Source organism: Panicum hallii, chromosome 8 (assembly GCF_002211085.1).
Source record: "Panicum hallii strain FIL2 chromosome 8, PHallii_v3.1, whole genome shotgun sequence".
NCBI lineage: Eukaryota > Viridiplantae > Streptophyta > Magnoliopsida > Poales > Poaceae > Panicum > Panicum hallii.
This window is the reverse complement of record NC_038049.1, coordinates 2,592,548-2,613,551: the sequence shown is the minus strand read 5'-3', so window position 1 is coordinate 2,613,551 and position 21,004 is coordinate 2,592,548. Positions and strand designations below refer to the sequence as shown.

Below are 21,004 nucleotides of genomic sequence, written 5' to 3'. Positions count from 1 at the left end.
TTGAAATTTAGACTGTTTTCAAATGCAATATTGATTCGCCATATTCTTTTGTGTACATATAAAATTTTAATTCAAAATTCGTATGAAGATGGTTAAACGATAACGTTTTGCAACGTAGAATCCGAATATTACGACAGTACGATAGATCAACCGATTAAAAAGAAAATAGTATCATACAAAAACAGTTTAAATATAAAAAGTTCACCAAATCAAAAATATCTACTCCGCATGTCCCGGACCTCGCGCTCTCTTGGGCCTCCCGCCCCTAGGCCGTCGGCGTATGTGGTCCTCCGAGTACGTAAATGCATCTGGAGCACGGTGAGGACGAGGCGGAGGAGGTGCAGGTGTGAAGGGGTCATCCTGGGACTGTGCACCTGGAGCGTCATATGTCTGGGATGGACCAATGATGTCAGGCTCGGCGCCGCCGCCCACCAGCTCCGACCAAGTGGCGGAGCCGCCCTCCCAGGCGTCCCAGTCCGGCACACCGAATGGACCGCCGTATGCAGGAGCTCCCGTCGACCATGCATGCTGAGCATAGCCATAAGAGTACGGTGCAGCTGGCCTCGAGCCTGACGGGAGAGACGGTCCTGGAGCATAGGCGCCAAACGTCTGAGGCTCCATTCTTGCAGGAGGAGGTCCCATTGCCGTCGAGTGCATGACTACAAAAAGAAATGAAATTAGTCATCTAAATCATAGGTGATTGAAATGGCAATTATGAAGAACTTACAGCTTGAACTAGCGGCAGTACCGCTGGACGCTGCGTGCGGTGCTGTAGAGGTCGACGGGCCAGCTGTGTACACGTGGGCGGACGCATGAGATGAACTGGAGGTCCCCACGTCGTCTCTGCCGCGACACGTCAGTGCACGTAACGCTCGCGTCAAGCTGTCTTGAATCTTACGGAAGCTGTCCCTGTACTGTGCCTCCGGTACACGCACTCCACGTTCAATCAACGTGATCTGAGATGTAGCTTCGACCTCCGCGAAGTTGATCAGATCGATCTGCATACGTAATGGGATGCAGATTTCTATTGGTATCGATATTTTAGAAAAAATATTTAATAATTCAAGTTGCGAAACACGTACCGCGCCACGCTGGTCCTGATCACGGTACGAGGGATACGTGTCAGAAATGGTCGGCTGGTGCTGATCCTCCGCGTCATGAATATGTGAACGAGTGACGTACGGACGCGTACGAAGGAGGTACCAGCGGAGGTATGCGCTGTAAGACGCCTCTGTGTGTGGCTGCGGCTCGTCCCACACATCGTCAGGTGCGTCTAGCCACCCTTGCACGTACTCCTGCATCTTGACGACCCAGTTCACCTCGTTGGCATGATATCCCCTGCGCGAATATCTGTTGCGAACATTTGAAATTCAACATTGCTTTATGATAACGAATATATAAGTCATACAAAACGTGTTATCACAAACTTACTCGTGTACGTTGCGCGGCACGGCCTGGAACGCTCGAGGTACGAGAGGAAACTGCTGTCGTCGCCCGAACTGTCTCATCACACGCTCGACGCAGTACGGCTCGACGAGAATATCGAACACTAGGTTCGCCTTTGTCAGCCAGTACTCCTCGTCACGCGTGCAGAGGGAAGACAACCCATGCGGCGCACGTGTCTGGATAGCCGCAGCGGTGTACGGTGTCCAGATGACATCCTGTGGCCGCATCCGATCAAATTCGGACACGAACTGAGGGTATGCTTTTCGGACCTGCCGATGTGCCCAGCTCATCTGAAAAAATTACACAACTGCATCGGTACTCCTCGTATACAGAAACGTATAACAGTAAATTAAAGAGCTTAAAAGAACTTACCCGTCGATCGGTCCAAAGCGAACCCATCGTGGGGCTATCCTCGTCCCACATCCCGTACATCTCGGGTGGATAAGGCTCTTCGCTGATTAGGGGACGCGCTATGGCGAATCGCTCGTACGACCATAGCTGCAGCAGAAGTGGGCAGCCTGTGATGACGGCAGTCCTCTCCGTCTTCAAACAGGCCTGGCAAAGACCTCGGTACGTCGCAGCAAGCACTGCCGATCCCCAGCTCCACCCAGGTACCTGGCCCGGCTCCGCATCCGCAATCGCGCGCGCGTATTGCATGAGCACCTTGTCGACGTAATTGCCGGTAGAGTTGCAGAAAAGAGTCCAGCCGAACAACCATAACAGATACGCCTCCAGGTATCGTGACACCTCGTACTGCCCAGCCAGAGGGTGCAGATCCTGAGCCTGTAATATATTTGTTCAAAACTTAGAGGTACTCACATATGATTCAATTAAATTAAATAAAAAATAACTGGACGTACCCTAAATTGTATTACCCAACTCTTGGCGGGGCCGGGCAAATCAGGTACGTTCACAACAAGTGGCGGGTTCGCGGGACCAAACCGCTCCTGCAGCTCCACCCTCCAGAAAGGTGGCACGGCAACCGGGCCAACAGCTTCACCCGCAATGGGAAGCCCGAGCAGGTACGACACGTCCTGCAACGTGGGGGCCATCTCCCCGCACGGCAAGTGGAACGTGTGCGTCTCCGGACGCCACCTGTCCGCCAACGCTGCAAGTAGAGAGCGGTCCAGCTGCATCCGCTTCTTCGCGCCACCGTCTTGACCGTCGCCGGCCTGAAGCATACGTGCGAGTGGCAGCAAACCAGCCTCACGTAACCTGTATATTTTGCATTGTGGTTACAATTATCTTACACGCTATACATTAGTTTCGTAAAAAAAATTTAAAGTATCACCTGTCAAGCCAGCGGTCGTCCAGGTGCAACAACTCCTTTGCTACACGAGGGCGCAACTCGTGAAGCTCCTGCCCCTCCACCGCAGCCAGGTACGACCTGTGCCGTTCATCGATGTGCGCGTCAAGGAGCTCTGGTGTCTGCGCCATATCTGCATGAAAAATATAAGTACCGTAAGACACATTGCTACGAACAATTGAAAATACTATAAACTATTTACAATAGAACTAACCTAACAAATATTTGTAAAAGCTATTCAAAATACTGAAATCTATTCAAAATATAACTACCCTAAAAAATATATCTAAAAACTACTGCAATTATAAAAACTATTCAAAATATAACTACCCTAAGAAATATTTCTAAAAGCTATTCAAAATACCGAAACCTACTCAAAATACCGAAACCTATTCGAAATATAACTACCCTAAAAAATATATCTAAAAACTACTGCAATTATAAAAACTATTAAAATACTTCAAACTATTTAAAATAGAACTATCCTAACAAATATTTCTAAAACTATTAAAATTACTGAATTCTACGTATAACTACCCTAACAAATATTCGTAAAAATAATTAATAATTATACGATTATAATACCTCCAAACCGACGTGTGGACAGGGCTTCGCCGCTTCGTCTCCTCTCTTCCTCTCCTCTCTTCCTTTTCTTTTTTCTGATTTTTGATGAATTTTATGAGAATTAGGGGGTGGGTGGGGGCTTAAATAGGGGGGGGGGGACATCCCGCCCGTTGGGAGGGCGGGACGTGGGCCTCCCGCCCGTTGGGGGCCCCCCCAACGGGCGGGAGGCCCACGTCCCGCCCTCCCAACGGGCGGGAGGCCCCTCGGAGGACATCCCGCCCGTTGGAAGGGCGGGATGTGGCCTGACTTTTCGCAAAGAGGCCCCTGCGAAGAGGATTTCCTCCCCCCGCCGACCCCCCGCCCGTTGGATGGGCGGGATGCGTCATCCCGCCCTTTCATTGGGCGGGAGGTACCCATTTTTCGAAATTTCCCGAACCGGCACCCTTTTTTTGAATTTAAATTTTTTTTAACCCTTTTTTAAAAAAAATTCGTAGGCCGGGGTGGGTCGACGAGAGCGAGTGTTGTCGTCGGGCCTAAATTTGGCCCACGATCCATATACGTACGTATGGACGTACAAGCATGGAGGCCGATGGCCCACGCGCGGCCGTCCTCTTGCGATGGCCAATGCTGATCGCCATCCAAGTTCATCTGATCCCGGCGGGCATGCATCCATCGGGCTCTCCTTCGGATATGCTAGAATGGTTGTGGTCAGCTGTGTCCATGTGTGACCACGTGCCGGCCGGGGAGTAGCACCTAATACTACTACGGTGCAACGAACATTATGCCACTTCTCTCGCACGGTATCTTGTTCATAAATGCTGCCCTGTTTACTAGCCGTTGTCGCATCGTCGCCCGATCGCCCAAGCCCACGTATGCACAGTGGCACAGTCCAAACGAACTCGGAGAGCTTCCAAGTGTTTTCTTCTCCAAAAGATGCTGAACAGCAACACTGGCGCCACATGGGGCAAGTCAAACCTCTAAAAATACTGCAAAATGATAGCGCTGCTTCAAATTAAGCACGCTTGCGACGACTCCCTCGAACGGTGTGTATATAGAACCAATACGAAATCCACTTGCTCCTCGCTCGATGCACCTTTGTCTTGGCTACGCTTGCAAACCCTAGGACGAAAATGGAAGCTGACCGAAGGTTCGTTTGGATGGATTAAAGTTGGCCGATAAACTTAGCACTTGTATATTTGCTAAAGTTTTTAAATTTTGGCTAAACTTTAGCCCATCCTATCAGCATTCACCTTTGAAAATGATAGTATTAAACTTCAGCGCTTTGGAGTATTACCACTTGGGTCCGAATACCCTTTGTAAATCTCTTCGGAAGCAGTAGACGTTGCATGTTGTTTCGGCCTGTTTGCTTGCAGGCTTTCTTTACCGTTCTGATGGGATGCAGGATCGACCACTAGTTTAATCACACAACTACACTCTAGAAAAAAGAAGGATGGATCATTTGATCCTGTAATTTCAGATCAATTAATGACTCATGCATCGCGTGATGGCGTCACGGTCTCTCCGTCTCTGATGATCTCTCTCTTCCACACGGCGAGGCCAACAACCCACCCATGACATGCGTGAATGGAACTCTCCTCCATGCCCTGCAGAGGTGGGAAGAGAGGATACATAAATACGGGCACACGAGCCACGGCCCCATCCCCCATGTTCTTCCCTTCCCTCCCCTCCCCTCCCCTCCCCTGAGTAATTGCCTGCAGCGCCACCGTCCACCGGCACCGCCACTCTCTCTCTCTCTCTCTCTCTCTCTCTCTCTCTCTCTCTCTCTCTCTCTCTCTCTCTCTCTCTCTCTCTCTCTCACGTGCACCTCCAGCTAGCTAGCTTCCATTCCGAGCCTTCCAGCAAAGCTCGCTCATTCACTCGAAACTTCGCCAGTCACCACTCACCACCGACCGATCCGTCCACTCAATAGTCAATACTCCACCGCCGGCGAGCGGGCGGCGATGGGGAGGAAGGGCGGCCTCGCCTCCATCTTCTCCTCCAAGCCCAGGCCCGACGACTCGCCCTCCGCGCCGTGGCAGTGGCCCTCCTGCGCGGCCAGCCCGCAGACCGCCTCCTTCCGCCGCCGACACGACGACGACGAGCGGCCCTGCACCACGGCCGGTCGCCGCCGCTCCTCCGAGCACGCCGCCGGGAGGCTTCGGCCGCCGCGGAAGGCCGCGGCGGCGGCGGCGGCAGCGGTGGGCGGCGACGACATGTACAAGACGGTCAACTCGGTCTACTTCGACGCCGCCGACTCCTGCAGCTTCTTCTTCGACGACGACGGCGGCGGAGACGGCGCGGGCGAGGGCGCGGCGGCGGATGACCTGCTGGACCTGGACGACGGGAGCTTCTCCACGACCACCGCGTCGCAGGAGTGGTCGGAGGCCGTCATCCGCAGCCTCGGACGGACCTCCACCGACCGATTCTTCTTCGACGCGGGCCCCGCGGCGCCGGCGTCCAACTCCATCCTCGCCGCCTCTCCGTCGCCGCCTCCGGGCAGGACGACGGCTCGGACATTAGCGTCGCCGCCGCCCGAGGCGCCCACCAAGCTGCAGGCGCCGTCGTCCGCGGCGACACCCGTACTGTCCGACGACCCAGATGCCGACTCCGACTCGGACGAGGAGCCGCCGTCGACGTCGCTCGTGGAGGAGAGCGTGGCGGTGGCGCTGGACTCGGAGGACCCGTTCCGCGACTTCCGCGCGTCCATGGAGGAGATGGTGGCCGCGCACGGGCTCCGCGACTGGGCGCAGCTCCATGAGATGCTGCTCTGGTACCTCCGGATCAACGGCAAGCACAACCACGCGCTCATCGTCGGCGCCTTCGTCGACCTGCTCGTCGGGCTCGCCACCAGCAGCGGCGCATCCCACTCCCACGCCGCGGCAACGACAGCAACCACCACGACGGCGACTATGACGACGACGACGACGACGACGTCGGCGTGCAGAACCAGCTCCAGCAGCTCAAGTGCTAGCAGCAGCGGCGGCGATGTTACTACTGCTGCCGCTGCGACCAGCAAGCCCATGCCCGAGCAATGCGGCGGCGGGAGCGCCGGTGCGTCGTGCTCCTCCGCGTCGTCTGATCTGGAAGAGGAGGACGAGAAGGCAAGTGCTAGCTCGGATCAGCAAGGAGGCTGATACAGGCATCCAATTTAGGTGTGGGATGTGCTTCAAATTAATTCAGCATTCCATCTTGTATTACGACTACATTTTGTCATTCCCCCCTGGTTAAACTTTTCGTTCTCTCTTTTTCTCCTTTGTTTAAGAGTAGTGCTGTAGTAGGTTGGAAAGATCTAATTGTAACGTCGTGACTGTGAGAGGCAGACGGTTGACAGTTGACACTTCATTTTAGTGGTAGCTACCTCAAAGAACATTGCACATACATATACCATGCTTTTGTGGATTACTCTTTTTGCTCCTTACAGTTTGGGGTGTTCTGCTGAAGCATCCGTCTACCGATCTATCCATCACTCTGTGTTTCCGGTTGGGCTGGTAGAAAAGCTCGAGGCTCGTTAGCCGGCTCGGCTTGTTTACAGATTCAGCTTAGTTCGGCTCGGCTTGATCTCTCAAAAGAACCAAGCTAAATCTCAATTTTAGCTCGCTAGCTCGTGAACTGCTCCTGTGAGGTCATGAGCTATTTGATTGGCTCATTAGGCTCGATAGATATGATAATATTGGATCTATTTTTAGTACATATGTATATTATTATTTGGCTAAAATAAACTTTTCATTTTAACTTATAAGCTAAATATGGTACTAATTAAGCCTATTTTGGGCCTTCAAACATTTATGTTATCATATGCTGCTTAATATCTTTCTATCTTGACATCAATGTTAAACTATGCTCAGCTCGTGAGCCAAACGAGTCGGCTCGAGGGGGCCGAGCCAAACTCGATTTTCAGCCGTAACGAGCTGAGCCGAGCTAGCTTGTTACCAAACGAGCCGAGCTAGCTCGAGTACCGTGCCGTACTAACCTGCCGGGTTGTGCCGCCCATCGTGGCGTCTACTCTGTCCAAACTTGTGCAAGCAACTGAAAATCGTGTAAAGATTATTTGGATGTGAATACAGACGCCTCTTCCCCCATTTTAGGGAACGGAGGGAGATTTGCCGTCATTTTTATTATTGCGCATGCATCTTCAATTCCGCACGAGCACGAGGACGGAGGTGGCGGATCGGGCGAGCCTGCAGCTGTACATGGCAAGCCTCCGCTGCACTACACACGCTGCCAGATTTTCGTTTTCGATCATCGACGGGTGGGTGCATCTGAAGTGAACGTACCATCCCTGCTGGATGAGAGATCAGTAGCCATCCGTCCATCGCTGTCGGTCTTGTTAATTGCGGCCGCCTCGACGATGTACCAGGCCAGCAGCAGCATGCAGCATCGTCCGTCTCACCGGCCGGCCGCCGCACCGACCGACCGCTGGGCAGCGTCGGCGTCGCGTCGTCCATCTCAGACGACCGAGCCCTCCGTCGTCGCCGGTTTCCCGCGCGCCGTGCTGTGATGTGTGGCTACGATCGAGTACTCACGGGCGGGCCGTGGGCGCGTACACCGACGGCCACCGGCCGGTAGGTAGCTGCACGCGGGGTCCGTCGTCCCTTCCCCGGCGACGGGACATGCTCCTACTCCGGTTCAATTCCGGACAGCGGCCGGCACATGTTCGTCCTCGGTCAGCACAGTGCGTGGTTTAATCACGGAGCTAATGGCGTGGTCAGGAGCTGATGATTCGTGATCGGGCACCGGCTTTGCGTGTACGGTGGAAAGGCAAAGGCATACACGACTACACAACCGATCGACGACGTTACCTCCATGGCAGGTCCTCGTCGCCGTCCTCGTGAGGCCGGGGCCGGGCTCACCGGCGGGGACCCCCTCCGATCCTCCCTCCGATCTGAATTCTGACCGGCTCATAAATGCTCGGCAGCATGCAGCAGGTGATCCGTCCAGCGCTTTTGTTTCTTTTCCTGCAGCTCATGGAAGCCATGTACTACGCAACCGTGGCCTACTGGCCTGCACTGCGAGGTCTCTTCAGCTCGCTGGCGTTTTCTATCGCCGGCCGGTACCACGTAGGAGCGGCACGGCGTACATGCGACGACTCATGCATGGAGATCCAAAGGTAGAGTCGTAGCAAGAAGCGCATGCCGTGCTGCTGCTAGTGATGCGCACGACAAACAGAGTACACCATGATGCACCCAGCATGAATCCGAATCTTTTGTGTTGCATTTGCAATGCCGGTGTGGCATTTGGTCGATTGGACGGTCCAGATGCTTTTGAAATTTGAACTTTTGAAATTGAACATCAGAAGGATCCATGCATGTCCCGCGACCGTGCACCGTGCGGTCCCTTTTACTAGTAGGACAAAGTCGTACTACTAGTTAATAACATGATGAGTGATGAGTGAACGGATGGTCCAGAATCAGTCCAGATGTTAATAACCAGGTCGAAACCGTTTTCGAATCAGGCCTCGTTCGGATTCAGGCCTAAAGTTTAGTGCATCAGGTGATCCAAATGGGTGGACTAAAGTTTAATTTCATCCCAATTAAAGTTTAGTTCATTAGTCCATAGAACCTACCTTATTTTGGTCTAAAGTTTAATTTCACCTATTTATGTGTTTCAAATAGTTTCCCACCTAATATTTAGTTCATGGATCCAAACGAGCATGGACTAAAATTTAGTTACCTAATATTTCATCACCTAAAGTTTAGTCTTAGGCCTCGTGGACTAAATTTTTAGTCCTTAAATTTGGTACGGACTAATTAGGTCTAAATATGAACTGATTGCTAATCTAATTGCATTGATTATATCTAATTGGTAGTTAGAATCTATTAGCCTTGATTAGTTCAGAATTAGTTTATGTTTAGCCTAATATCAAACATCAGACTAAACTTTAGTTCTCTTATTTTAGTCCATCCAAATAGGATCTTAGTCCTGGATGATCCAAAGAAGACCTTAACCGCGATGTTGCTAGCGTGTAGTACGACAAAGTACCATGACGTGCACCCACCGCACGAATCCGGATCCTTGGTTTTAGTTACAACATGTCGGTGCCCTTGGATTGGACGGTCCGACTGATTTTGAATTTCGAACTTTCGAAATTAAGCTAGGAAACCCATGCATTCATGTCCGGCGACCGTGCGTAATGCGGTTTTATTTACTACCAGTAGGCCAAAGTACGTACGAATTCGAATTAACTCGAGTGAATGGATGATGGATGGTTCCGAGTCCCTTTTATATATAGTACTATATGGCAATATGCATGTCATGCATCGTCCTCATCAAAAGTCAAAATCGTTTTGAATTTTTTATGCGTGAAAACTTGGGATTCAAACTAGAAAGCACCACGTGCTCGCGTTGGCCAGAACGAAATGGCGAGCCAGCGACGAGTGACATGTCCCGTACTATTTTTCCGATCCCCGTGCAAAGGGAAATATCCTTGGACCGACAAGTTTTTTCATCGCACATTTACATTGCGCGCACCAACAAATTTTGACCAAAAACTTAGTCACAATTTACCTATCTATATCTATATGTATACATATTTCTAAAACATGTAAGGTTTCCATCTAAATTTTTAGTTGGTCCACCTTATGTTATTAGTAGGTGGGGCTTAGTCCATCCCGTATGCGAGTCGGATCAGCCCTCCGTCCACGACTCGATCACGTAGATCCCTGTACAAATTAACGTACGGACAACTATACGTACTCGATACTTGTACTAACTTTGTCTGTAACAACGCGCGGGCATAGTTATCTAGCACTCTCTTTATTCCTTTGTTATAGATCTATCTATTTTCAAAACTAACGTATTCTCGGATCTGTCTCGGACGGCTACTTCGGTTCTCCATAGTAAGTTAGTAGCTACTATTTGAAGAAAAATCGGTGCATGTATATGATGACGCTATCGTGAAAAATTGTTTCCACTGATGAGTAAATGTTGACGTGATTAATTGAGTGATAAGCACGATCCTTCTACTTGGCCGCGGTGCTAAGGTGAAATATTTTCTTTCGCGAAAAGTAAAATGGAGTGAGTAAATCTTGGTTTTCTTCCATGGACCGGGGGCGAACTGTACTACTGTGCGTGGACTTGAATACACAGTAGTGGGCAGAGGAGTAATTGCCCGATTAGCCTGCGTGCTGTGTTTGAGTGAGTGCAGCAGCGCCTGCATGCCTGCGTTGCATCGGATTTAGGGCATTGAGCCATCCAAGAATACCAAATTATTGTCGCCCACCAACTTGCTTGTGGCGCAGCAGCATCGGTTCCGGTGGCGCATTTAAGGCCCTCGAGCCCAGAACGGAACCGGGTCCGGGTTGCTCGAGATCAGAGAGGCGCAGCAGGGATTTCGAAAACATTTGGGCCGTCTCGGCCCATGGTTCAGGGCTCGGCCCAGGCCGGCAAAGCTTCTCTCCCACAGCATCAGTTCCTGACACCGGAAGTTGAGCGCTGCATTGTTGCAACATGCACATTTTCGTCACGATCGATTTACTGCCTCGGTATGCTCTCAGCTCTGATCGAACCCTCAAAATTTAAATGATGCGTCCAGCTTTTTGTCACGCTGCAACCTCGCTACGCTTTGCAAGGCTTCGTGCTAGTAGTAGAAACGTTGAACCAAAAGAGAGAGAGTACAGGACGGGAGCTAGCTAGACGCGGGATGATGAGTTGAGACTTGAGATGGCAGGTCCTTAAATGGGTGACGTGGCGTGAGAAATGAAGCTGCGTGTGCCTGCCGGTACTGACCGCGCGCCATTTGACTAGTACTGCTCGGTATCCACGCATATGCATCCAAAGACTGCCACCCCATCTCAACCATCTATACCCGTCCCATGGAAGATCGAGAAGAGTCCTCTTGTAAATTAAATTATGATGGCACGCTGCAGCTAGTCTCATTGACTAGCATCGTATATTTTCACCAGGTCTAGTTTTAGACACGTAACGTACGCGTACAAATTCAACAGGTCACACGCGCACACTTCCACAACCACGTCTCGTCTATGGATGGATGACCTTCGTGCAAAACCAAAGGCCATACACAAGCAGCAGGCAGCACGTCCTCACACTGGGTTATTCCAACTATTTTAGATTAGGGAGCACTACTGCAAGACTGACTAGGAAATACATGCCAAAAGCAACATACTGAAATCAACAACATGCTACTCTAATAGTACTAGCACACCACTTACTCTATTACTTACTATATATGCTTAGCTTAATTTCCTGATTAACCAGTCAAATTATTTGTACTTGCAGGTTGCAGGTTCTGCCTGCCTGCTGCTGTCCCTTGCAACTTCCTGTGCCATGAGGTCGTGTCACCACCAGGTCCATGACAGCAGCATCAGGCAGCAGGTGGATGGCGTGGCGGCAGGATGATCTCAAGCGGGCAGCTCAGCGCCGGTACTGGTGGTACGCCGGCGGCGACGGCTGCTGCGGAGGCCAGGCCGCGGCGCCGGCCAGCTGCGTGCAGACCTCGGCGAAGGCGGTGAGGATGGCGGCGTGGTGGCGCGGCGCGTTGAGAGCGAGCAGGCGCCGGAGCATGCCGCGGAGGCCGTCCCAGTCGCACAGCCCCATCTCCACCACCATCTGCACCATGCTGTCCCGGAAGTCCGCGCGCGGGTCCGCCGACTCTTTCTCCACCGCCACGCCCACGCCCACGCCCGCGCCGTCCGCATCCTTGCCTCCTCCTACCGCCGCCGCCGCGGGCCCCGCCTTCTCGCGCCTCTTCTTCTTCGCCTTCTTAGCAGCCTTCGGCTGCTGCGAGCTCTTGCCCGGCGCTCCCGCGCGCGCGGGCGACGGCGCCTGCTGATGCTGCTTGGGGAGCCGCGGAGACGGCGGCGCCTGTTGCTGCTTGGTGGTCGCGGCGGCGGCTCCGTGGAAGACGGGCGGCGGGTGGTCGTAGTAGTCGGAGGAGTAGGCCGACGAGTATCCGCCGGTGCTGTGCGTGGCGGCCGACGAGGAGGAGAAGGAGGCGGCCGTCGAGGTGGACGCGCACGAGTACTGCTCGCCGGCGCCGCCGTTCCTCGGTCCCGCCGCCTTACCCCCACCCCCAAGCTGGTGGCACGGCTTGAGGAAGGACGGCAGGCTGAGCAGCCTCGGCCGGCGCGGGCGGCACCCGCACCCAGCGTCGGCCACCGGCACGTACCGGCGCCGCCCCACCGGGAACTGCCTCCCGCCGCCGCCGCCGCCGCGCGCTCTGGTAGACATCTCGCCGGCTGGCCGGTAAACGCTAGCTCGGAGATGAGGATCCGATGGTGTGCTCTACCTGCGCGCTAGCCGCTGCTACCACGCCTTGTAGGTAGTGGCTTGCACGGTCTGTGCGTGGAGCTGCAAGTTGAGATGTGGCCGGCCGCTGCCTGCCTCGCATGCGACGATGCAAGTGGAGCTGCGATGGCGACGAGGCAAGGGGTGCTGGCGTGTGCGGCCTATATATATGCGCACATGTATGTATGCTTGATTTGACAAGGTGGATTAAGAATTTGATGAGAGGGGATGGGGTTAAGTATAAACGAGGGATTATTGGTGGGGTGAGCCGTGTCCGTGCGTGGGCCTCATCATCCTCGCCCTGCTGCCTTGCCGGTGGCTTGGCTTTGACCGTCCTCTCTAGCTATTTCTTGCTCTTGGCAATGCTTGCAAAGTTGTAAAACCTAGAAAGGACAAGACAAGTGAAACTCGGTGCGGAGGAGGTACGCCGCTAGGACGAGTTGGTTGCTTCAAGTCATGGGAAAATAGGAAGTTAAGGCCATTTCCCAACCTTTTCTTTTCTTTTACTTTGCTAGTGAAACCATCCTTCCTCGTGAAATTCTTGTGTTCCGATGAACCGGTAGAACCCTGAGGAACATGCATGGGCTACTTGGAAGTGGGAACACGAAAAGAAATTTTATTTCTTTTAATAAGGGCAGTAGCTACACAAGAGTAAAATTGTTAATTGATTATCACTACTACCCTACCATCTCGTGTTGATTGATTATCACGAACATGCTGACCATCTTCGTGCATGTTTCCCATGTAGTACAAAAAAAAAGAGATATTTTCGTCAACTCTCTTGAGAAGGAAAATAATACCTTCCATTCCCCTTTAAAATTTCCAAGATGGTACCACGCGGTCGTACGTGCGTGGCCATTGCATGATGGCGATCGATGCATGGTGGAGGCCCGCAAGCCAAGGGAGAGAGAGATGGACGTTAGTTGGGCAGGGATCGGAAGAGTTTTACTGTTACATTGTTTTGCGAAAAGAAGAGTTCTATGGCAAGCCATGATTATTACCGACGTACGTACGTATGTATCGTCCTGAGAGAGCTACCGAATCCATCGAGAGATCGAGCACTGCACCGCGCGATGAACGATTACTGTTGCTTGCCATGCTTCAACGCAAAGCGAGGTAGCTACAACCAGCAGACACACCCACCCACCCACACACTGCTGCGTACTCCAGGCCGTGCAGCGCGCCCTGGTCCGTAGGCGTACGAACGCACGCAAACCTTGAGAGCCGGATAGAAACGGAATCCGACCCGGACGGACGGCGGCCGGCGGGCCCGGAGCTCAAGGCACGCCGGCGGGGAGATCGAGTCGAGGGCGCAGCGAGGAAGAAGGGCCGCGTCGGCATCCGAGGCCGATCGTGGCGGGGATCGGATCGAGTCCTCAGGTCCCCTCCCCTCGGGCTGGGCGCAGCGATCATCATCTCGCGCTCCAACGGGCGGCGGATCCAACCTAGGCTCACGAGCTGGCTTTGGGCCTTGCCCCGTCCGGCTTCGATCCCTGAGACAAAACTGTTTTGGAGCCTGCCACGTTGGACTCGTAACGGAAAAAACAAGGCCTAACAATCTAACGTGCTGTTACCATCGATTTCAGCTCTGTAAAATGTACTACGCGAAGATACGGTAATTTCTTTTTTTTTCAGGAAGTGAAAAGATTTAGTAATTTCGCCGCGCCAAGTTCTGAGCATAAGCTCCGGATAAGCTGCTGCTAGCTGTACACACTCGACGGCCATGGCGCATGACTGATGAGCAGCACACGCGTACGCTGACGCACGAGCACCGTACGTGCGCGGCGGCAGAGGATCCGCTGTGGAGTATTCATGCGAGGTTCTGGACCGGCAGTCAAAGCGTGCCAGGCGGTGGGGCCGGCCTCGCAGTGCCGCAGTGGGGCCAGCGGCTAGCTGCTAGCTGCTATGCTGCTGCTGTCCTGAGTCCTTCCTGACTGCGGCATTCATCGTCGGATTCAGATTCAGGCGCAGGCCGCAGCGCAGGATTTTGGCAGCGGCTCCAACTCCGTCATCGCCGGGTTGGGTTCCGGCACGACCTGGGCCAGTGGGGCAGCCGCCGGCCCAAGCCCACCCATCCCCCCTCCACCCGCGCGCGGTGAAGCTCCTTCCCTGTTTTCACTTCTCACCGTATATAACCACCCCCGCAGGATTGCACTTTACAGATAACAGCCGCAGGGATACGTTTTACTCAAGTAATTAACATTTGACCATGGTCGTCGACCGGAATCATGGCGGCGAGCAGCTTGGCGATCCCTTCAATCTGGCCCGTTGCCCTAATTGAGCCCACGCATGATGATTGCTGCCGGAGAAGAGGACGACGCACCACATGTGAGCACTGCAGGGCTCGAGCTCGACCGACGTTTGATTCCGGCCGGCCGGCCGGCCGCCGTACGGACGCGCGCGGCGCGCCAGCCGCTGAATATGCTCCGCGAGAAGAAGGGGTCGCTGAACCGAACGTCTCTCCAGGCTCGGATTCTTCTTCTAGCACGTTGTCGTGCTCCTCTCGCTGATGAGAGTCGTCAGGCCGGCCGACAGCATCATTGGCCCTTCCGAACGTACATCTAGAGAGGCTGTGAATGGATCATGGATGTGTTTTTGCTGCTGGAGAAGGGAGCTGCCGATGCTCCGGTCGTGTTTGGTAGGTTTGTATCGGGCTCCGGCTCTAGCTCCAGCTTCTCTAGAGAAGTCCTACCAAATATTCTAAATATTTTATATGAGGAGCCTTTTTAGTGAAAAAAGAGGAGCTGAAGCTGCTTTGGAGGCTCCTCCAAAACAGCTGTGCTCACTGGATCTCGGTTTGATACTTGCATACTGAAGCCTCAGCTTGCCTTTGAGCATCCCAACATGCAGACAGACAGGTTCACTCTCGACTATAATTTGCTTGCCTTAGCATGCACATTGACACGGTAACTTCTCCGGCGACTGAACTTTTACGGAAGATACACTGCTTACTCCGTACAGCTTAATTTGCTCAGTGGATAAGAAGGGAAGGAATAATAAAGTCCGTACGGACCCCCTACTCTGTCCGGGCAAAGCTTGCTCCCGGCCCGGTAATAAGTAAAATAAGCATTGCGAGATCTGCCCGCGTGACCGTGCGCCTGACCCTGAAATCATCATGAGGTTTTCCCGATCAGAATTGTGCCATGCGTGAGCCACCGTGACGACCCAGATCACCCTGCCTGCATACTGCATTTGCCAACGCTGCGTCTAAAATAATGTATGAGATCTACTATATGCATTTGCCAACGCTGCACTTAAAATCATGCAGCATTTGCCAACACTGTATGAGATCTACTATATGTATATGCAGTACATGTAGGTGAGAATAGTTTCAGAGCAATAAATTTCTGACAAAACTACAGAGTTTTGTGGAAGATTATTTTGACAACTGAATGGGGAAAATGAATTTTGTACCAACCCCATCACGGCCTGCTGTTGTATGGAACATGCCCCCGCTAGGACTATACTATGATTTTGGTGATTGTGTGATAATATAGTTAATGAGACTAATAAAAGTTTGTAAGTTCAAGATTGTAGGAAGATTGTAAGATTTCTAGGTTCTATGGATGGAGTCCAATCCATATACAAGATGGTCCAATTCGCTGTCAAGATGTCTAAGGTGTCCAAATGATCGCAGCGATGAATTGAACAAATGCTAGCCAAAATCAGTCGACCGGTTGAACCGACAGTTCCAAAATACAACGGATCGGTGCATTGGTAGTTGAAACAACGATTAAGTACAGAAGAACCCAGTTGCACCGGTTGAACCAACGCTACAAGAATGGAGGCATGGTGCAATAAGGAGATAACATGACAATCAAGTGGAGAAATGATAGAGGCACCGGTTAGACCAACAGTGCAAAAGAAGGCGTCGGTGCAAGCGTGTTGTGGTTACTCAGTACCTATATTTTTGTGCTAGAAGGTTTCCAAGCAAAGTCTTCAGCAACTGGCGGTCGTCGGTGCATTGCGTCGGTGCAATGACGTCAGCAGAGAATGATAGCTGGGGTTCAACTACTAGTAGGCAGGCTGAGTATGACCGGTTAAACCGACGATGGCGACAAGTTTAACCGACGCTTTATGCTTTTCAGGGAAAAAACATGTAATGGCTAGGAGTGGATCTCTAGCCTATATAAGGTCTCACCCCAGATCATTTGAGGTTGCTGGAGTTTGTAAGAACCTACTCATACTCAGAAGAAGTTCTCCAAACCACCCATGTTTTCCAACCTACAAACATCTACAGCGGTCGACACATGAAAGAAGCTAAGCCAAGAATGCGCTATTTCCTTTTATTACCCCTGTGCCATTCTCCTTTATCTTGATTTATTTAGCAATCACGACCACCAAGAAAAGATGAAGACGATATCATGAACTCTACCTTGTTATTCAATCTTTCTTTATTATTATTTATTTATTCCCATTCTATTCTGATCTTATCTTTACCATCCAACCAGATGGCGAGTCCCAACATAAATCATGAAGATAGAGCTAACCAAGGTTGTCAGACCCGGGGCTACGGGTCTGGGTACATAACGTAGTTTGAAGAGGTTTAAGAGATTAAGCCCGTCTTATCTCTTATTCATCTTGTTTATCTCTTATTTATTCTGTTTAAATAGGAGATAAGGCTAACCGATACAGGGAGAATCTACTCGAGATATGTTCTGGTACGATTCCTTAGCTGGTGTTGGTTAGTATCTTTGTAACCCTGGCCTCTCGGATATATAAGGGAGGACAGCGACCCCTCTCAAAACATGATCTCTAGATCATTCTACACAAAAAGCAATACAAACCACCATACAAGACGTAGGGTGTTACGCATCTTGCGGCCTGAACCTGTCTAAACTTTGTGTTCCTTGCACCTTCGAGTTCCTGATCTCGGCGTCTCCTCACCCAAAACTTACCACCTTGGGTATATCTCTCGGTGGGCAGCCGGTTAAACACCGTCAGCTGGCGCGCCAGGTAGGGGCCAGAAGGTTAAATACCAACGGCTGGGCGCTCGTCGATGCAATAATCAATAATCGGGTGAGTCGTTCCTAATATGGCCTTCGAACCAATCTGCTCTTGGATTTCATAATCACAGATTAGTTTTATTTTTCGGGTTCAAAATCTGCGGTGCGGCGGCTCCACGATCCGCGTTGCGACTCTGCGCCAAAATCTGAGTGGTCATGCCTGTGGAAGGAACGACCGTGACTACGTCTATGCAAGCAAGATTGGAGAGTTGATCTGATCAGCTCGTTATTGCTGCTTCGAATCGGCGGATTTTTTCTGGCAACGTCAAGTCCAAGGTGGAGTCTGATCCAATCAGAGCAGCAGTTCGAAGTCGATGCGGAGCTGATTGCCATGTCGGACTGGAGTCCGGATAAGAATAAATTTCAGCTAGTATGGGGAACCACAAGGACGAGTCCGGATCCAACCCGGCTTCTACTCGTGATCGGCTCAACTCCAGCTCGCGCTGCAACACCGCGGCGACCGACCTCGACGACCCGGTTCAACTTCGGCTTGTGCCGCAATACAAGCCGCAATGTCCGCACGCAGCAGCCACGAGTTCGACTACTTTAACTTCGCGAGAAGGCTCGGCGGCCCGCCGGCGATCGCTTCGACTTCGTGAGGACAATCGGTGGCCCGCCGCCGACTACTTCGACTACTCGTCTCGACTAGAAACTAGTCGAGGGCGAGCCTCGTAGCAACGGCTACATCAACTACTCGTCTCGACTTGAAAACTAGTCGGAATCGACTCCGACTAGCCGAGATTCATCAACAAACCATCGCAGCTCCATCAACGGGCTCCACGGCTTCGTCGACATTCGTCCGCGAATCAAGCTAAGTGACTTATACCTTTTCCGACTTGTTCTTCACAGGATCGGCTACTTATCCGTGTACGCCTCCCGACGGGCATGAAACCCTCGGGGGCTACACCATGATCGACTACTTCTCCGTATACGACTCTCGATGGGCACGAAACCCTCCAGAGCTACACATCGCCGACTACCTTTGCGCACCGCGCATCCTCTTTGTCGCATGATGACTTCTTCGTCTTCTCTTAACGGTTGCTAAAGTACTCGGGTAGCACACGCCTTAATCCGTGAAACCTCGACTCTTCTGTAAGCCTATGCTCCTACGCGTGCATGCGGCTAAGCTCCCTACGCTATGGTCTACGGCCATCAGGGATCAGGTGCTTAAACGTAATAGACTAACTGCCCGGAGAAATTACATGGCCTAGCAAGAGCAAGACGCAAAATTTTTACACCGAATAAATTTTGGTCCCTTCATATTATTACTGAGTACGTACTACTCGGTATCTTCGTATTATGCTACATAATATATGCATTGTCTTTTTTCAGATCAAGCTTCAGCAACAACCCTCCAGGCAGCACGGCGTGCCATCATAGTTTCGCTAGTTCCCAGGCTCGGGGGCTGGGCGATGCACACTACTCGACATGCCTCCTTCGGCTCTCCTGGCTCGTAAGCTCGGGGGCTGGACGTCGCAAAACTACTCGAAGAAGACTCATATGAAGACTGAGAGTGCAGAAGAAACCTTAAGTCACCGCGCGGTTAAATAAACCAGCGGGAGGCTTACTTTCACTATGCAGAAAGCGAAGAGTTTTTCTCGGAATTTCAGAGTAATACCAATGCCACGATTCTTGGATCCTTTTTCCCAAACCTAGGAGATTTGGGTTCAAGGCTCGGGGGCTGCGGGGTACGTGGCATCGACTACTTATTTTTTGAATTTATTCAAAGAGTAGGTAAGGAGGATTCAAGCTTAATTTGACCCTCAGCCTGATTCTCCGATTCAACCTAAGGCTCAGGGGCTACTCCATATGGAGTGCGATTTTTAAATCGCACACCATAACAAAAATTCGGAGCATGAGCACCTCATAGCTTCGATGCAGTCAAGCAAGTACTCGAAGAAGGACTTCAAGACGAAGCTTCAGAAGAAGTCGAAAACTGCTTCGAAAGTACTCGATAAGCCTGCAGCACTCAGCTACGAAGAGCTCGGGGGCTTGTCAGACCCGGGGCTACGGGACTGGGTACATAACGTAGTTTGAAGAGATTTAAGAGATTAAGTCTGTCTTATCTCTTATTCATCTTGTTTATCTCTTATTTATTCTGTTTAAATAGGAGATAAGGCTAACCGATACAGGGAGAATCTACTCGAGACATGTTCTGGTACGATTCCTTAGCTGGTGTTGGTTAGTATCTTTGTAACCCTGGCCTCTCGGATATATAAGGGAGGACAGGGACCCCTCTCAAAACACGATCTCTAGGTCATTCTACACAAAAGGCAATACAAACCACCATACAGGACGTAGGGTGTTACGTATCTTGCGGCCCGAATCTGTCTAAACTTTGTGTTCCTTGCACCTTCGAGTTCCTGATCTCGGCGTCTCCTCACCCAAAACTTACCACCTTAGGTATATCCCTCGGTGGACAGCCGGTTAAACACCGACAAAGGTGACCTCAACATTCCACCTGTAGCCTCATCATTTGAGCGCAGGATGCTAGATTATATGGCAGCACAAACTTAGAGTCGACAAGCAATGGTTCAAACCATGGTCAATATCCATCAGCATATTACAGAGCAAGCCTCATTCCCTAGGAACCACAACACTGTCACCGTCACCGGTTATAACCATCCGATCTTGTCTGCTCCGTTGCCTCCAGCTTTTGATAAAGAAAAACTATTAACTATGCAAAACTCAAGTCTTACAAGGAAGGATGCAGTCCAATACATCATCCCCATATAACATGGAGATGACCAAGACACAAGCTCCCACCGGACAAGTAAAGAGGCAAGTTGCTGAAGCATGGAACAATCAAAGGCATAAAAGTAACTATAAAGTACCAAAACCGCTGATAGAACAACAACATGAGGTTAGTAAGACTCTAGAAACATTTCAATGTTGTGAGCATTGTGGTAATCCATGTCTCCGGGAAGAAGCTAGCCTAATGACGGTGGAAGCCAGACAATGTTACCGTTAAGATATCAATAGAAAGTTATCTACCCAAGATCCAGTTCTAGAAGGAATTGCCAAAGATGAAGATAGTAATCAGACTATGAACCTCGAGGATTGGAGTATCTCTTTCAAAGAATTTCAGCCTATAAGAAGCAAGCAACCCAAGAAACAAATAAGTGGAGCAAGCCAAGAGAAGGTGGAGTTACCACAACCATTGACAGATAGCAGTACTCAGTCCAGTTCCATCCAACCATAGCCTAAAGTTGTTCAACCTCCATATAAAAATTCTATTAAAATGATTCTTGACTCACAAACCATTCCACCAAGAGTTATGGTGAAGCAGAAATGAAGCAAAACTTTTTAAGATGAAGATTTTATACTAGTTGAACTCTAATTGCATATCTAGATAATATATTTTAGCTTATATTTTGTACTAACTAGTTTGAGTCATAGATTAAGATTTTAAAATTATCTAATTTACCCTCTCCCCCTC

The 21,004-nt window shown here is 51.1% G+C and overlaps 2 protein-coding genes across 2 annotated transcripts; one reads left to right on the top strand and one right to left on the bottom strand.

Annotated features, from left to right (window-relative positions):
* The first annotated feature begins 5,044 nt into the window (after positions 1 to 5,044).
* LOC112903286 (transcription repressor OFP13-like) lies at positions 5,045 to 6,694 on the top strand. The gene has a single exon (XM_025972524.1). It carries the CDS (start codon positions 5,278 to 5,280, stop codon positions 6,448 to 6,450), a length of 1,173 nt encoding a protein of 390 aa, XP_025828309.1. The 5' UTR covers positions 5,045 to 5,277; the 3' UTR covers positions 6,451 to 6,694.
* Positions 6,695 to 11,365: 4,671 nt separating this feature from the next.
* Positions 11,366 to 12,686, bottom strand: LOC112903287 (transcription repressor OFP8-like). Its single transcript, XM_025972525.1, has one exon. The coding sequence runs from the start codon at positions 12,500 to 12,502 to the stop codon at positions 11,687 to 11,689; it is 816 nt and encodes a 271-aa protein (XP_025828310.1). The 5' UTR covers positions 12,503 to 12,686; the 3' UTR covers positions 11,366 to 11,686.
* Between the last annotated feature and the right edge of the window lie 8,318 nt (positions 12,687 to 21,004).